The sequence below is a fragment of the Amblyomma americanum genome, chromosome 1, assembly GCF_052857255.1.
Source record: "Amblyomma americanum isolate KBUSLIRL-KWMA chromosome 1, ASM5285725v1, whole genome shotgun sequence".
In the NCBI taxonomy this organism is placed as follows: Eukaryota; Metazoa; Arthropoda; class Arachnida; order Ixodida; family Ixodidae; genus Amblyomma; species Amblyomma americanum.
This window is the reverse complement of record NC_135497.1, coordinates 147,386,727-147,404,198: the sequence shown is the minus strand read 5'-3', so window position 1 is coordinate 147,404,198 and position 17,472 is coordinate 147,386,727. Positions and strand designations below refer to the sequence as shown.

Genomic DNA, 17,472 nt, shown 5'->3' with positions numbered 1-17,472 from the left:
CTTCCTGGAAAAGGCTGTGTGCAGAATTGGATGGTTACAATGTCTTTGCCAACTAACATGCTACAAAAAAAGAGGCAAAGTTAAGTTTCCGATGTCTGTGACTAGGCATATGTGCTGCTTGAAAGTAGCTTCGGCCTTCTCCCCCACTTTTTTTTTTTTGTTGTGAATGGCCTGAATATGCTAAAATCACTGAAGAGAGACCTAAAAGGCCCTGTGTTGTCAGTTTGAACTGTTTCTAACTTCCAAAACTTTCAGTAAGAACGCTCCCCTGCTTTACATATGACAGGGTAACAAGGTTTACTCTTGCGCAGTGATCAGCTTACAAGCTTTTTTTGTTACCACCATCTGCCTTGGTTTGAAATAAAACTAGCTTTCAAGCACTGCGCTAGTTTGAACACTTCCACATCTTGGAGCATAAGGCATGTTTAGACAAATTTAAGACACTAAACCACACACTTATTTTAATCGTGCAACATGTCGCCTAACATAATTACAATGCCAAGTTAAACCATTTAATTTGCAAGAACTATGAACAAGCTGCTCCCTGGAGCAACATCGAACTCTAGTTTTCTTGAGCTCAAAGTCCAACAAATTGATTCTGACAAAAAAAAAAAACAGTGGCGGGGCAAATGAAAGCAGAAAATGTATATGACTACTAGCAACCATAGCTACTGCTGATCATGACAGTTGGACATGTACAGGGTCGTCCACTCCTAGCTTGAACAGGTGACACACGTGGATGTGCTCTTCAGAGCGCCAGTGTGTTCGTTGCAGGTGTGCATCAAAAAGAAGTTGCAGATGACGACAAGCACCAGGCCCTTCTACGCCTGCGTCACTTTGCTTTGATGCGTGATGGTGTCAGACGCCAAAGCGCGCAGCCACACAACTCGCACATTCTAGCTGGAAGTGGACGATCCTGTACAAGGTGCTCCACACTGTCGAGGGTTAAACGAAAGGTACATTTTGTTGCAGTGGATGGAAGTAATGCTGTTGATGGCCACATACAGCAGGCAGAAAATTCTTCACTTAATGATAAGCAAACTAATTATTTGAAATTACCTAATAATTTCTCAGCCTCTGAGGATGTGTGAATAGTGCCAATAAGAAAGCTGTAGGGCATGAAAAAAATATGCAAATGGTTTTGCCATTTCACTGTAAACATGGTTTTTGTGCTATGGAAGCAGTAAGCAAAATGTTATATCTCCACAGTAAGAGTACACATATTTTGAGCATTTTGCGTTTGGCAGTGCTTCCGCACCAGCCGTAAGAGCATACAGCCAAGATTGCGATCGTCGTGCGAGAGTGTCCATTGTCTTGTGCTCCTCCATAGATTTAACTGCTTTGTTCAGAGCATGGAAGAAACATTCATACAACATTGCTATTTCACTAAGTGTACCACTCGTGGTTTCTGCTGATGCTCCACAGCTTTTTAAAAAACTCATATGTATATCCAAGATGGGCCAAAAGTTGGTTATTCACATTGTGTAATCTAATTCCTCCAGATGTTGTTATTTGTAATTAATAATGTTAAAAGGAACTGGATCACTCCATCTTGCTTTGTACAACTGCCAAAAACACCATTCAAATTTTAGTCCAGCAAAACAGACTAGTGTTTTTGAGCTCTTGGCTTGTGATACTTGAAGTACTGCATAAGCCACCACATGGAAAAAACAGAGGATGAAGCAAATACAGAATGGGCCAAGCCCTTTTTATGTAAATAATTGAATGGCTCACAGATGCAGGCTTCCCATCATGCTTATACCGTATTTGCTCGTATAATGAACCCACTTTTTTTCCAAAAAGTTCACATCAACTTGGGGGAAGGTTCAATACGTGGGGGAAAAAATGTTTCGACAGGTTTTCTTGTAAGAGTTGAAATTTCATATCATTGTTCTGTCCATCTGTCTGCCCGCCCGCCTGTACGCCTCTGCCTGCTTGTCCATCCAGCCAGTATCAACAAAAGCACGCGATCGATAAGTTGTGCCCCAGCGTTACCTGTGTTTGTGTTGCTAGTATTTAGCATTGTTCGGTTCTAAAGGTGTTTTCTGTATCACAGTGTGATCAATGATTCTGTGATAGTCAATGACGCTGGCCAACCGCGGCGAGATAACGCAAACAAGCTGTGAACTTGGCCTTGACGGTCAGGTGCATGTTTTTTTTACGAGGTTAAAAAAAAATTTGCCGTGACAAAAGTGGGAATGGCTTAATTATGTGTGTGTGTCCATTATGTGAGTAAATATGACATTGAATGTTGAAATATCTCTCGCGTCTTTTGGTTGTGATATCTTCTCTTGGTCACATATTGTTGGACATATTATCCAAGCTTGGAGCACGAGTATGCCGATAACGTCTCAAACTCTTAAAAAAACCTTCTTTTTTCCCATTTTCTGGCAATTAGTGATACACAAATGTGATGATGCTCTACAAAAACTTAAACTTTGTGTGAAAAGCATTTTCAGAAGTGTATGACTGCAGGCCAGTTGGTGAGATATAAGAGGCCCAAAGAACCACAAAAAATGCAGGATGAAGAAATGAGATGGCACAAAGCAGTACTGTCAACAGAACATTTATTGAAGCAGCTTTTACATGTCAAGTGCACATATGCACCACTATACAACCATGAGGAGGTGAAATCGCAAATGAAGATGAAATGCCCTGCCTCATGGTTTTGCGGTGCACATGTGGGCTTTATGTTTAAAAGCTGCGGCGGTGTTTCAGTAAATGTTCACTTGCTAGTACAGTCAGTGGTACTGCTTTGCAACGTCCCCTTCCTTCATCGTGTATTTTTGCAGTACTTTGGGCTAATTATATTTTTTATAAGGAGAAATCAATTGAGCATATGGCTTACACATAAAAAAGAATTTAAAAATAAAACAAATGAATTGAGAACTGTGATAAATCAATGGTTGGTAGAAAAATCTTGAGTGGTTAAGACAGTGGTTATTAGTCACAATGTCCAAGTTAAAATACACAAATTTTGGCTTTGTTCACCAAAACAACACGACGCCTGTTTTACAAATCAGAATTTTGAACACAGCCGTAGATAGCTCTGATATCATTCTCAATGAATTAGTCCTTTTTTTTGTCTGTACTTTCCAGAATAGTCTCCAATTCTTTGTCACTCTGCATTACTAACTGCCTCATGATAAAAATAATTATAATTTCAGAACAAATTTTTACCTCTTACGAAATCTGTATTTGAAGAAAACATGGTTCTGACCTTATTACGAATGCCTTCTTGCGGAGGCACACATCCATGTATCAGAGAACTTGTGTAAAATTTATTTTCTTTGCTACGTACAGTGCCTTCTGGGACAACAGTGAAGGGGATTACAAATGCAATGGAATAAATCCAAAAGCAGAAATGAAGCAAACGACATCACTTAATCCTGTTCTTGAAGAATGGCAATGCACAGAAATGATTTTGGTACCTAAACCTGGGTTTTGGCTTGAAATTTTCTGGATTTTTTAAAAACAATGAGCAGTACACAAAAGCTGATTTGGCATGGAGATTACCTGCTGCGGTGGCTCATTCGTTAAGGCGCTCGTCTACTGAGCCGGAGTGCCCGGGTTCAAACCCGACCGCGGCGGCCATGTTTCGATGGAGGTGAAATGCAAAAGGCGCCCATGTGCTGTGCAATGTCATGCACGCTAAAGATCCTCAGGTGGTCAAAATTATTCTGGAGGCCTCCACTACAGCACTTCTTTCTTCTTTCACTCCCTCTTTTATCCCTTCCCTTAGACGTGGTTTTTGGTGTCCACTGATATGAGACAGCTACTGAGTCATGTCCTTTCCTCAAAACCAATTTTCATTTTATGGAGATTACATGACCGAGTGGGCACAAAGTGAGAAGAGAATTGTCAACCTACTAATTAACCAACATCAATTAATAAAATGTTTAGCTACTGCAGCTAGTGTGCATATTTTAGTGTTTGAACCAGTTGCGTTCCTAGACTTCCACGTCTAGTAGACTTCTAACGTGCATGGTGCAAGATATTTGCCTCCAAAGTTTGAACTCAAACTGCATAATTACACTTGCAAGATGGTTGACTTCGTGAGATCTACACAAGAATAATGCATGAAGCATGAAACTGAATTCTATATAAACCTGGGATACCACACCCTCATTTTAGAAAAACGGACTTCAATATATTGACGCATTAGTTATCACACTGACCATATCTGACAAGGTAAAGTATTTGGACACAACACTGTTAACGCAATAAATTGGGAAGCTCACTGCAATAAGGTCAAGAAAATGCTGCGGCTTCCAATAAGACTGCTATGCGACGTGAAGTTTATTTGACCTGCTCAAAAACATGCTAATATAATCTCCAGCCCTTGCCAAAGGCACTCCACTTCATTAGCAGAGTGCATTCAAAATCAGCTTTGCACACTATGATGACGATAAGTGTAGTGCCAGTAACACAGGACCAAATGAAGAGGGCACCGCATGCGCTGACTTTCAACTGATTTTTATACAACGTACTGTCGTGATGGAAGAAAACGCAAACAGAGCAGCGGCTACGCACTCTGCTGTTTGCATTTCTTTTCAGTACGCTTTTACATTGGTGGTAGCAAAAAGATGCTACACTCGTCCGTGATGCATTCTAGGACGACTCTAACGTGCTTTTCTTACCACCTAGGTAAAAACATGATCAAAAGAAGCTCAAACAGGAGAACGTGTAGGTGCCACGTTGTTCATGTTTCTTTCCATCTCAGTTATACGTACAGGTTTTGCAACACCAAGAACATGAACTTATCTTCCCACAGTCCTATCACGCAGCAAGTTAGCACATGTGGTGTCCTCTTCGTGTGGTCCTGCGTTACGAGCGTTACAGTTATCGTCATGAGCAGCCACCTCGCCCAAACAGCTACCGTTGTACATTACATTCATTTATGGAGTTTACGGGGTTTAACGTCCCAAAGTGACTCGGGCTATGACACCTGAACCACGCCGTAAGGGAAGGGATAAAAGAGGGAATGAAATAACAAAGGAGAAAGAGGTGCCCGTAGTGGAGGGCTCTGGAATAATTTCGACCACCTGGGGTTCTTTAACAAGCATTAACATTGCACAGTACACAGGCCTCTAGCATTTCACCTCCATTGAAATGCAACCGCTGCAGCCGGGATCGAACCTGCATCTTTCGGGCCAGCACCCGAGCACTATAACCACTGAGCCACCACAGCAGCAGTAATTTTTTTTATACTGTGGAAAACAGTGTACTACTGTTTGCCGCTCAAGTCTGGACTTATTTGCAGGTTGTTGGTAGCTGTAAAATTATACTCTCCTCTACGGGCATGGAAGTAAGTACAGTATGTGTGAATAAAATAATGTAAAAATATTATATGAAGATTTTATGCAAAGTGCCTTAGATTGAATTTTAGAGACTAGCAGCCACTACGCAGAGAAAGATAATTTTCAAACTGTGCATCAATTAAAATGTAGCAGCCATGTTTGGGCTGTAACCCCGTAATCTTGCACCTTGAAATGGAAGCAATGATACATTAGTCGTGATGTGCACTAAGTTTGTTCAAATTTATTTCCTTCAAGAGATTATTCATCCAAATCACAAAGTTGAAATCTTTTTGTCACCAAGTGTTAATGCCCAGAACATTCTTTATCTGTGGGGAAAAAAAAGGTAAGAGAAAAAATTACCAGAACACGACATTAACAGGCACATGCAAAAGTAAATTTCACAGCAAAATTGAAAACCCACCCTGATATTGCATTAAGGTTAAAAACGGCTCCTTTGCAAAAACTAGCCTATGCTGCTGAGCACCAAAATATGCAAAAATTGGGCAAGTTCCAGTTAGGTAGAGAATGGCCATATTTGCGCACAAAACAGTGGCGTCTTAAGTCCATGCTATATTTACACAAAAGCAGAGTCAAGTGGTGCTGGTATGTGGACAGTTGTAAAGACGAGAGGAAAGGGCATACGAGCAGAGTCAAACACTGCGTGCTCAAATTTCTTACGATTGTAATATACTTGCCTTCTCTAAAAGTATTATGACATAGTTCAACCCTTTTTAACTTCATGCAAGTTGTGCATATTATGGTTTAGTTATATGGTTCTATGGAGTTTAACATCCCAAAGTGACTCAGGCCACAAAGAACGACATAGTGTAGGGCTCTGAATAATTTCGCCCACCTGGGGTTCTTTCAACATGCACAAACATCGCACAATACACGGCTTTCTAGCATTTCACCTTTATCGAAATGCGATCGCCATCTTTTGGGTCAGTAACCGAGTACCATAGCCACTGAGCTACCACGACGGCACTGTGCATATTATGCACTGCAAAACAAGGAGCAGTGAATAGCGCTCACACAGCTCAAAGGATCCTTGTGCCTGCCACTATAATGCATAAATGCTATAGGATGAAAACTTACCGTAGAGAAACCCAGCTCTGCTACATCTTTTGCAGTGCCAGTGGCTTGTTTCACCTAGCATTTATGAAGACACAACAGACTTAGCATCCTCATCGCACAACTTGCCTAAGTGCAACAGCTATTAGCATTCGCCTTGGTGCAGCCACATAGCCACACAGTTGTTTAAGGCATTAAAAGGGCTGAAAATCAATCAACAGCTACCTTGAAAAATATTTCCAGAAGTTTGTTGCGAGTGCCAGCTAAATATTCGAAAAACCATTTGTGCTACTAAGCAATGTGAAAAATCTGTGCCACTCAATTTTGCACGCACCTGTTCCACACAGCTGCTAAAAGCAGCAAGTTCTTTGATACGCCTGTTGAGAAACTCCTGTGTCTGAGCATTGTCGAAAGATTTATCTTGCAGAAATACAAGCTCAGAACTCTGGTAGAGTGCAGCTAGAACAGCTCTTTTCGAGTACCAACTCATCTGTAAGCAAGCAAATTGTAAAAGCAGAAAGTTTTCTCCAAGAAGCTGATAAATCATGGTTCAGCTTCCACTCAGCTATAATCCACATGACACAAGGCACCTGTACACTTTAGATACTTGGTATGCTTACGTCAGTTGACATGTCCCCTGCGTGGTACCAGATGATATTCAACAGGTCTCCCAGGTTGGACACTGCAACTGGGACATTCTGAGGCAGAGCTAAGATTCCAAGTGCCTGTTGCAAGGTGCAAAAAGTGCAGGTACCTTTACCACTTGAACAAGCCTCAGATTAATCACAGTAAAGAAATTGTATGCACCTGGACCCACGTGTCCTTATACGGCTCAAGAAGTAAGAGTCTTTTCCAAACAGCATCTTGGATGAATGCAGACTTTTCTTTGGTTACAGCTCTGTGCACGAAAAAAATCAACATATGAAGCAACATTAAGAAGGAAAAGGGTAAATAAGGGTAAAACGAGTAATTACGAGACCTAACCTGCGGTCACTTTTTTGGGCAATACCAGCAAGTTGATGTTCCAATTCATCATTTGAAGACAGGTAGAAATATGTAATCAAATCGAGGCTCCCACCAGGAAAAAGACCGTGTGCAACACTGGAGAGCCCCAAGGAGCTGGCACCTTGGAACAGAATTTTTTTTTGTGCATTAATTACAGCCATTTGCACATTTTTTGCAACATGACAGCAAATGCAGCATTCTAAGCCTGCTTGTCTTACCAGCTGCAATGCTCTTCAAAGTCCAGCCATGTTGAGGAATGAAGTCGAGAGCAGACCTGAGAATGCTGTTTTTGACATCACCAGCTTGTCCAGAAATTAAATCACTGATGCCGGCCTTTTGTTCTTGTCCACCTAGTGTAGTATCTTTCTTTGCAACACATCTGATGTGGTCAGCTGCCAAGAAAAAGGATACAAAAGAAAGCAGTCTAGGAACACTTTCGGTACCTTACTGCAGAAAAAAAAAGGCAGTAAAACATGAACATAAATAGCAGCTGTGAACCCTGGCATGAACTGGAACATTCAACATCAGTTAACAAAAAATAGTGGTAAACCTTTAACATCAATTTTTACAATACCAACATCAAGAATATCATAAGCAACGATGAAGCCAAAATCAGTGCCAAAATATAGCACCACACAAAAAATCAACAGCCAACAGTGAGCATAACATTTTTTAGTGTTATCCAAATGGCCACTCTCGAGAGTCAACAGTTGAAGAAAACAATATTTACTGTAGTAACTGATTGGCACAGTGACCAAGACTATCAACTGCAAGAACTAGCACACTTTCCACAAGGTCTAGCCGAGTCAGTGCAGTTTTAAGAACATCAGCTTCTTGCTCTGGAGGTAAACTTGGAAACAAACTGTCCTTGGGGTTCTTGCCACTTTTGACCTCTTCTTTGCTGTGCTCCAATTCAGCTTTGTATTGAATTCTTGTTTGATCCAAGGATTTTTTCACCTGTTTCGTGTAGTTCTCTGCAATTTCACACACAGATTGGGTTGCCTTAGCACATATCTGTCCCTGGTGCGGCATCACAAAGGCAAAGTAGCGCAGAAGATTGAGCACTGCCAACACAGAGTCACTGTCATCAAGAATGTCTGTCAGGTTTTGTGATGAGAAGTTCGACACAACAATCTTGAGGAACTCAACAAAATTGACTCCCAAGAAGGTATCATCCTGATTGCTTCTTTTTAAAGTGGCATGCATGTCCTGGCGGTAGAGGTCTATCAATAAGCCATGCAACCCAGCATGCTTTTCCACTTGCAGCATTCGGCAGTAGAGGATATATCTGGCCTCATATTTGAAACACTTGATGTAGTCAACTAAAACACTCAGAGCAGCTTTCCGAGCTTTACTTGAACAACTGTAAATCATTACCTTGCCCAGGCAGCGCAAAAGTGACATCAAGTTGCTGTTATCCAAGTCTAAGGAAGAGAACTCTCCGTGATTGAGACGAGACACCATATTGGCACATAGTGCAACTCCCTTAACGACGACGTGTCCTGAACTGTGAGTTAAAAGAATCATGATATTCTGCAAGTTATATTCAAATACATATCGACTTGCATAAACACATGGCACATTGTCCTGCTCAAAATTTTCAACAAATATCGACCAGGCTAAGACTGCCCGACAGATGGGTGACACAGGTTCTGGGAGGTCTTTCTCGGTGTCTTCAGCATCACTTGATTTTTCCTTGCATTGTCGTGTCTCCTCTCCTGAAATACACAACTTTATCAGATCTGTGGACCGGCTGCTTATATGGCTTACAAGCCTTTCGGCTGAAAGGTGAGCAAAATTCGGTGATGTATCAGGATGCCTTTGGAGATCCAAAACACCGACCTCGCCGAGAAACAGCATCAGGTACTTCAAGAACAGCTCGTTTTCTGTACGAGGGTCCTCGACCAGCCGCGATTCCTTTTGAAGATCGCAGCCACGCGTAACTTCAGAGAAAAAGTCGGCCATGGCATTCAAGCAGCAGCCAAGATTCTGACTCTCCGGCGTTTCCGTGCTGACGTCGTCAGATGTCTGCTCCCCAGAATTTTTGGCAACAGAGGCTGACAGCCGTTTTAAATGAATGTACAGAGAATCTAAAATCATATCCAAGAACTTCAGCTTGTTCCCTAAAGGACCTTGTAGCAATTTTTGAAAGCACTGGAGAACCGCGTGTAACCCTGCGCTGGATTTAACCAACTGCAGATGCTCTAGCAAAGAAATTAGAACTTCTTTAGGCTTGCCACGAGACCCTATCACTTCAAGCAGTTCTTTACAAAGACAGACGTTCACGTCACACTTTGCGTCGATCTCTTTTTCCATTGCAGTCAGAACAGGCAAAACGAGGTCCCATCCATGAGTAAATATGACGTCCGGAGCAACCTCGGATAGGAAAGCTTTCGCTTCGTTATACTTCTGCGAGTTTAGGAACTCCACTGCTCGCGCAATAGGGTCAACACAGTCCATTTCTTCCATACTTTCGGCAGTTTTGTTCCAGTGAACGCCGGAGTGGCCTCTTCAGGAAGCGATGGACTGCACTGTCACGAAGGGCACTGAGCGCAAGCGTTTACTAAGCCAGAACGGTTCACACTTTCATTGTTTGCAGGCACCACGCAAGCAACGCATCTATCACTTACTAACCTCGCAGGCCTCTGCGCCAAACGACGGCAGGCTTTGCAACATAATTTTCGAGTACTACCTTACGGGCCAGCAATGCAGCCATAACATACACAGCACGAGCCGGCTGCCCTCGAAAGTCGAAATATATCGCCGCCGTAGTCGCGCACCGAAACTGTGACGCATAAAAAAAGCTAAAAAACACAAACATAAAGTGCACAAATATAAAATGTTACCAGCCACTGTTTTTATTTATTTTAATTATTAATGTTACTTAACTATGAGGCTGCGTGCGTATCATATAAGTAAAAAAGTTTTCAAAACAGCAACAAGAAAAGCTGTCCCGCAGTCGGTGCTGATCCCAGAAGTGGGAATGGCAGTGTAAGGTAGTGTCCGGGAATTTTTTAAGTAAATATTCGTCTTGTGGTTATGCTCTTGCGATTGAACCAAGGTAGCGCGGTTTTATGGATGCATCTGATGACAGAAAACTCTGAAGAGGAATAATGTCCACGAAGAACGCTATCACGAAGGAATTGAGCGGTAGGTGTTCTCTTCCGAAGGCATCGGTGATTAGCTACCTGTCAGTTCCAAGCTGGATGTCTTATTTTTTTTTGCATGTTTAATAGTTTTAAATTGAATCGCACCTTTCAAATGCTGCAGTCTACTGCAGGCCGTTAGGAACTACGCAAAAATTACTAGACCAGCGCGATGAGTACTCATTTTATTATTATTTTTTTCAATCTCCAGTAGCTCATCTTGTGCCTTTGCCGTAGCGTAGTCCTGCGCTAGTTGCAAACTCGTCATTTCATGTAACGTACGACTGTGGATAGTTTCAATTAGTTTTTAGCTTAACCATTCACGCCTGATGTTCTCCGATTGGACGTTTACTGAGCGCCGACGTTGTTTTCTGAACATGTATATTATCAAGGGGGCCCTCCCTCCATCGTCTGGTGACACGCTTTGCGAGCCATCGCAGCTCCGGCGTTGCGCTTGTCGGCGCAACTGATATCTGAAGCCATCTATAAGAACAATGGGGAGGCTAGTTTACAAGCAGAGCGACATTAAAAGCTGTGGGCGTTAAAGGTAGTCATCGTGCACGATACATGCGGAGTGGCTTGAATGTATTTCATTATGGAATGCGTCTTGCATTTGGGGATTTTTTCGTGTAGCACCTGCTGTGATTTCAGTGGAAATTGCTCCTTCGATTGTACACAGTGGTCTCCTAGCGATCGTAGTGCGATGTTTTAGCTAGGAACTCTTCGGAAAGGTATCTTTTTCCCTTTAGTGACTTCGGTTTCATTTCTGATTGCTTGAAATTTAATGAGTGCGGTTGAGTATCAGTCACACGCGCACGCACGCATGCCGAAAACCAGAACGAAAAATCTGACGCGACACTTACCTTGCATGCCAGAATGTAACATGGAATTTATAGCTACGCACGTCAACTTTCAGTAGCCTTATATGTGTTTGAAATGTTAAAAGTGCTGCAGCTGAAAGCGGAATAATTTTGGTTTTTTAGTTGTCGATGTGTAATGGATGTGTATACATACATGCATACATGGGTTTTTACAGTTCCTGTGATATGCATCAACTGCCATCAGATGATTCGTAAATCAGGAACTATTGGTTTCTGTAGGGACCTCACATAGTGTCTATAATGTTCCTTGCTTTGGGATCTGCTTTTTTCGTGCAGTTTAGAAGTTTGTTGTACGTTAAGACTAAAAGCAAAACAGCATTTGTGAGAGACTTCGAAGTAAGGTTAGGCAGCTACAGCACTCAATGTCAAGTAGATGTGGCGAACACAGAATGGTAAACAAACCTTCATACGTTTTGATTTCCGAGAGGTTTCTGCCAATAGCACACTCAGTCTTGGCTTGACAATAAGTGCTGAAGTGTCTACAATTGTATTTTATGTTGAGGAAAGGAGTGCATCTGTTGGTTAAAAATATTTTTGCATACAGAGCATACTGCAAAATTGCATTCTGTATGTGTTGCTGCCTGCATTTAAATATCTTGTATCCACTGCCTAACGCTGTTAATTTAGTGGATACAATCCAGCATTTTTGTAAACTGAAAAGATCCGTATGGCTTGCTGCATGTATTGCATATAACACATGAAACAGCCACTGACACTTATGTTGGTTACTGTCATGCAATGATGCTTATATGCATGCTGTAGGTGCAGGTACTTAGGTGCAAATATTCTAAAGAAAAATGTTCTTAAAATGTGCGAGAAAAAGTGGTCACTACTTGGTGGAATATAGTTCATGTTGGTCTGGAAGCCATCCTTTAAAGTAAACATCTGACATTCAAGGTGGCAGCAAAATACGCAAGTTTCAAGTTCCATCTGCACCTAGTGGGTATGTTAAATGTGGAGCAGCAGTTGTGCGGCCAACCGCACATGCCCACTTGCTCAGTTTTGTCAAAAGCTGTAGCAGAAACACTGTATTCATGGCACATTTAGTAAATTTGTATTTATAGCTGTCTTGCACTTAACTTTACACTTGAAAAACTGTGGCACTGTCAGTAGTCAAGAATTAACCAGTACTGGGTTTAATATTCAAAAATTATATAAAGCGCACTTAGGACAACAGACAAGGGAGACCAAACAACACAAGCGCTTAACACTTACAGAGGAGCTGTTGTCCTAAGTGCGCTTTATATAATTTTTGAAAATGAAAAACCAACTAGCTCAGATGTCAATTCTGGGTTTAATACGTGAACTGAAATGCATGAGTGGACAGTTTGTGAAGATATGCTGGCTTGTGTGTAGTATGCATGTGGGAGCTATATTAGCCTTTTTTTTTTAATGTAGAACAGTTTGTAATTTTTTGAGAAGGGTATTGCAGATTACAAAGCTATTTTTTCTAAGTATTAGTGCCGTGTATTGCATAGTGTCATTTCAGTTGCTCTCATCTAGCCTGACATGAAACGTAACATATATTGACCTGACATGAAACAATGCATACATTGGCCTGATCTTTTTATGTGGAGTCACATCAGCTGTTTTTACTACTAACCAAAGTACAAGGTGGTGATTGCCCAGTTGTAGAGAAGAAAACAAAAAACCTCTGATTTGGTGATGGCACGCAAAGGCTTAACTGCTTGTTTGCTTACCTATACTCTATCTCATGAGTAGTTTGCAACAGTGTGGAACGTACAGCTGTCTCGTCCAGTCAGGGCTGCAGGAACGCAACGAGTAGTCCATCGAATATCTGAACAGTGTAGAACTATTTTCAAACAGTCAATACAGTAATTGAATAGGTAGTACTGACTGGTGTTTTTCAAATACAGTGATTGTTTCAGTCACTGATTAAATTAACAGAGAAAATCTGCACAGACACAGCTCTTCGGAGGCCTGCTGTGAAGTAGTGCACCATCATTTCAAAACATGGCGTCCTCCTAGTTTGTCGCATCTCCTGTGTGCCATCTGTCGAAAGTGCACTGTTTTCCTGAGCAAGCGAAGCAGTCAGCCTTGAAAGTCCTTGAACTGCTTCACATAAAAAAAAAAGCTTAAGAGACAGACACCAAGCGCCACTTGCTTTGAAGATAGAGCAACTGGCTGCTAATACTCCTTCCTCCCCAGAGATGGAGCCACCACTCGGAGAATACGGGAATGGAAGAACACATTTATGGAGTGCACACCATCCTGATTGGCTCACGTCGCCACATTATTTACAGTGCTACAAACCACTTGTGCGTTTAAGTATAAGCTTGATAGTGGAATATCTTGGAATCCATGCTACCTGTTTGTAAGCAGTATTGGGGTCACTCCATAGAATGGCTTGTTTGGCTTAATATCAGTTCTTTTTTACCTATGCTTGCAGTGAAGCAAATGAAACACATTGTTGCCTTTAGTAACAGTGAAAGCAAATATCATCATACAGTATTCAGCTTCTATGGGTAGATTACCATGTGAATTTAGTTTCATGGCATGGACTGGAGATCGGAAGCAAGTGAAACGTATTGTTACCTTAGTAGCAGTAAAATCAAATATCGTAGAGTACTCAGCTTCTATCAGTAGATTAGCATGTGAAATAGCTTCCCGACATGGGCTGTTTGCACTTGGTTTGTGGTGTTTACAAATGACATGCAAGATTGTTGTAGTATTAGCTTTTTTTGTTGTAGCAGAGAGGACATGCTACATGAAGGCATGCATGTGTCTGTTGTGAAATGCACATTTAAGCCAGAAGGCATAGAATCAGTGTTTTCTGTACCTAAGGTAGTTATTCAGATTGATGAAAAAGGCAAAGCTTGCTTAGTTGTTTTTTTTTGTCCAAATGCAGACAGCATTCGACATGTGCTGGACCGCAGTGCCAAGGTATCGTTCAAGTGCATGGTGCGCTTGGAGGTCAAGCAGGACAAGACTGAGAACAGAGTGCTGGTAATGTATTGGCCTTAGAAGAATGACGAGCGACGTGTAGCAAGTTATGGTTTTGACTATCTTGTTATTGCACTTAATTGCTGATTAAAAAGTTGCTGCACCACCAAATCTGACTTTATCTATTTTAGGCCTGCGTAGCTTATTACCATGTTAAAACTGCTTCTGTTGTATCAAGAAAAAAGACTGCCATATATGAAGATCTCCACATCTTTAATACCCCCTGTTTTATATCCTTGTATGTTTGTTTTATTAACAGACATCGCTGTGTCAATCTGAGCATTGTTTGTGCAAACTTGGCAGGTTGAGACTTCCTTATTGAAAAAATCAATATAGAAAAAACAGTCCTTTTAAAAGTTCTTTCTGCACTGTGGGTGTTCTTATTTAAATTATAACTCTTTTTATGTAAAACATCAAGAAGTGCTTGTTGTTAAAAATGAAAAAGTCTGAAGGGTTCATTTTCTTCATTTTATTTTCAGGCATTTTCTTCATGTAGATTTTTTATCCTCACTGCCAAAGTACCAACCAAGGTAACTACATTTGTCCATGGCCGAAACCACCATGTAGATGAGCTCAAGGAACATTAAGAACTGCCGTGCTGCGTACCTTTCTTCCTTTCCAGATTGAGCACTCATTTCACTACTTGGAGATTCAAACTGTAGAAAGCAAAAAGCCAAATCAGGTGAGATCAAGCCCGTAAACACCCCCCTTTTTTTTTTCTATCATGGGTTTATGTGGTATTTTTTGAATTTGTTGGTGTATGTAAATGCACCTTCGGTTAAGGTAGCATGCAAAGTTTTCGTCTCTGATTGTATTCTTTGCTTTTAACTTTACAGCTCTGCCTGACCATAGACAACAAAGTGTACACATTCTATTCAGTTGATCCTGAATCCAGTGATGTTGACCACATGATCATCCAGCTAGGAACTGCTGTAAAAAGCATTTTTCCACAAGTGCCTTTGGAGTAAGTTGCTTTATTCTGTACCTGTCTTAAGGCAGTGGAGAAATTGGCATGATGGGAATTTTGCACACCTGCTACTTGTAGCTCAGCAGCTGTTGTGGTATATTACTGAGCTTGAGGCTACCATTCTAACCCAGATTGTGGAGTCCACATTCTTAAGAGGCGACACCCAGAAGTGCCTGTTTGCTAAGATTTTGGTGCACATTGCAGAACACCAGTTGGTTTGAACTAAAATGGAGCCCTCCACTGAACCATGCCACATAATTAAGGTGTCACTTTGGTGCAGGAAATTTATAAAGATTTTGATGTTACAAAAGTATGGTTGCAGCTAACTCTTAGTGAGCAAGTGTGATATAGTTACTCGCAGTTACTACAGTTAGCAGCTCTAAAGCTAAAGCTTTAGAGGTGCTATCTTGGGTACCAGAGTGCTGAAAAATGTGAACAGTCTGCTGCCGTTTCTAAAAATTCTTAACACTGATGTGAGAGCCAGCATTCTTTACATTGCTTGTAGGAATTGTTCTTTTTTTTGTTGTATGAAGTACGTATACACACATTACTGCACATTTTTTTACTATATCGTTGCTTACTTGAAAAATTTGTCAAGAATGGTGGACGTGCAGACTAATGGCAGATGTGTGACGGTGTTTGTTTGAAAGCAGGAAAATGTTACGTACAGTACTAATTTTTTTGGTTTAAACATATTCAGTAGTTATTGAACTCTTGGCCAGCATCGACGTGCATGATGCTGAATGTTGTTAAATGAGTGAAGATGCATTACTTTATAAGGTTTCACTGTAAGGTTGTGATTACTAGTAGTGATTGTGAAGTTGTGGAGAGATAGAATCAATGGTTTATAAGGTACTCAAATATAATGATTCCAAGAAGGCCATACAAACGTCATACCACACTTGTGTGTGAAAAATTTAAGGAATCTTTATTGCTTCCACAAGCTAGAGGCCATGAGTCTGTAAATTGTTTAGAAATGCAGTAGAATCTTGATGATACGAACGTGGTTGTTATGAATTTCGGCATGATACAAATTTGTAAAATTCCCTGGCTGGATTGTGTATAGTGTGCAGAATTTCGAATGTTCCGAACTATCTCCCGTGCCACTACGCACGATATGAATGCATGAGCTGTGACCACACCCTCTAGCACTAAGTGCTGCCCGCACATCGCTGAAGCCACTATCGCTAGTCGTGCGGTACACACTACGAACAATGAGCGGCACAAGTCGCACTGTACACACAGGGAGCAGTTAGTGGCAGCGCGTTGCCCACACATTGCCGACATTGTGAGCAGGTTGAGCATGCAGCCCACAAATTGCCGACGTCGCGACCTCCTGTCACTCTGTACGCACCATGAGTAGTGAGTTGCGACTTTGAATTGTGAATTATGAGTTGTGAATTTTGTTCACTTTGGATAATATGCAATTTCGGATGATACAATTTTTTTCTCGACCCTGTGAGATTTGACATTGAGATCCTACTATAATGGACAACTGTGTAAGGATGTCAGCTACTTTTTGTTTACTGGAGCTTAAGCAGTAACCAGCAATAATATTGGTTATTGCTTTGTGCTCGTTTGAGCTTTTCTTCAGTGTAACAATTTGTTTTTGTTTAGTAGTTATCTGTACGTCATATTGAAAAGAACTAATGACTACATTTCAGTTAATAAATTTTGTTTTCTTGAAGTAAGTGCTTTGTGTAGCTTCTGAAAAGCGTTCACTGTTATGGTGTTGCATTCACTGTTATTTTATGGGCAGCATTTCTTGTTATTCAGAGTTCTCAGTCAACTGAAGTTGTAACAGTGTCCTTTGTATGAGCCTGATTTTATGTGAATACTTTCTCTGGCAGCTTTACTGAAGCAGAAATGATCAATCATTCTTGCTTGGAAGAAAAGTGGAAATTCTGGCTCCCTTAAGATTCTTGCTTTATTTTTTTATGTGTTATTTGTTCAAGAATATCCAAAGGCCCAACTGGGCATCACGTGGCAGGGAGCTGATAAAAAAAAAAAGCAGTGCATGTAAAGGGGGGTGGTTAAAAAATTTCATGTGTAAAAAGACACCCTGTAAAAAAAGGGGGGAGGAAGTAATTTGCAAGAAACAATACCATATGAAGCAGGAACTGCTACTAAAAACAAAA

General features: G+C 41.1%; 3 protein-coding genes across 9 annotated transcripts in view; 1 reads left to right on the top strand and 2 right to left on the bottom strand.

Moving 5' to 3' along the window:
- Positions 1 to 5,521: 5,521 nt before the first annotated feature.
- Positions 5,522 to 10,162, bottom strand: Coq9 (ubiquinone biosynthesis protein COQ9, mitochondrial). Its single transcript, XM_077647244.1, has 8 exons — positions 10,011 to 10,162; positions 7,595 to 7,768; positions 7,356 to 7,497; positions 7,179 to 7,269; positions 6,992 to 7,096; positions 6,706 to 6,861; positions 6,396 to 6,449; positions 5,522 to 5,626 (listed from the first exon to the last, which is right to left on the bottom strand). Exons 1-8 carry the CDS (start codon positions 10,090 to 10,092, stop codon positions 5,594 to 5,596), a joined length of 837 nt encoding a protein of 278 aa, XP_077503370.1. The 5' UTR covers positions 10,093 to 10,162; the 3' UTR covers positions 5,522 to 5,593.
- On the bottom strand, positions 7,954 to 9,978 carry LOC144113872 (glomulin). Its single transcript, XM_077647241.1, has one exon. The coding sequence runs from the start codon at positions 9,843 to 9,845 to the stop codon at positions 8,103 to 8,105; it is 1,743 nt and encodes a 580-aa protein (XP_077503367.1). The 5' UTR covers positions 9,846 to 9,978; the 3' UTR covers positions 7,954 to 8,102.
- Positions 10,163 to 10,326: 164 nt separating the features above from the next.
- The window catches only part of LRR (capping protein regulator and myosin 1 linker 1 leucine rich repeat protein), a 105,309-nt gene continuing 98,163 nt past the window's right edge, over positions 10,327 to 17,472 (top strand). For 6 of the 7 annotated variants that reach the window (XM_077647234.1, XM_077647231.1, XM_077647233.1 and 3 more), the window contains exons 1-5: positions 10,332 to 10,526; positions 14,273 to 14,370; positions 14,847 to 14,897; positions 14,990 to 15,049; positions 15,204 to 15,331. In XM_077647234.1, coding sequence (XP_077503360.1) covers positions 10,490 to 10,526; positions 14,273 to 14,370; positions 14,847 to 14,897; positions 14,990 to 15,049; positions 15,204 to 15,331 — 374 coding nt within the window. In that variant the 5' untranslated portion in view covers positions 10,332 to 10,489. Of the gene's footprint in view, positions 10,527 to 14,272; positions 14,371 to 14,846; positions 14,898 to 14,989; positions 15,050 to 15,203; positions 15,332 to 17,472 lie in introns of all 7 variants that reach the window. The other variant, XM_077647230.1, reaches the window with a different exon arrangement.

What these genes read in the sequence shown, in the direction of transcription:
- LOC144113872 (XM_077647241.1), bottom strand. Translation starts at nt 9,845, where the DNA reads ATGGAAGAAATGGACTGTGTTGACCCTATTGCGCGAGCAGTGGAGTTC.
- Coq9 (XM_077647244.1), bottom strand. Translation starts at nt 10,092, where the DNA reads ATGGCTGCATTGCTGGCCCGTAAGGTAGTACTCGAAAATTATGTTGCA. An exon ending in GCCCAAAAAAGTGACCGCAG is followed by an intron (nt 7,270 to 7,355) that starts GTTAGGTCTCGT and finishes TTTCGTGCACAG; the next exon opens with AGCTGTAACCAAAGAAAAGT. An exon ending in CAGAGCTGGGTTTCTCTACG is followed by an intron (nt 5,627 to 6,395) that starts GTAAGTTTTCAT and finishes TTTTCCCCACAG; the next exon opens with ATAAAGAATGTTCTGGGCAT.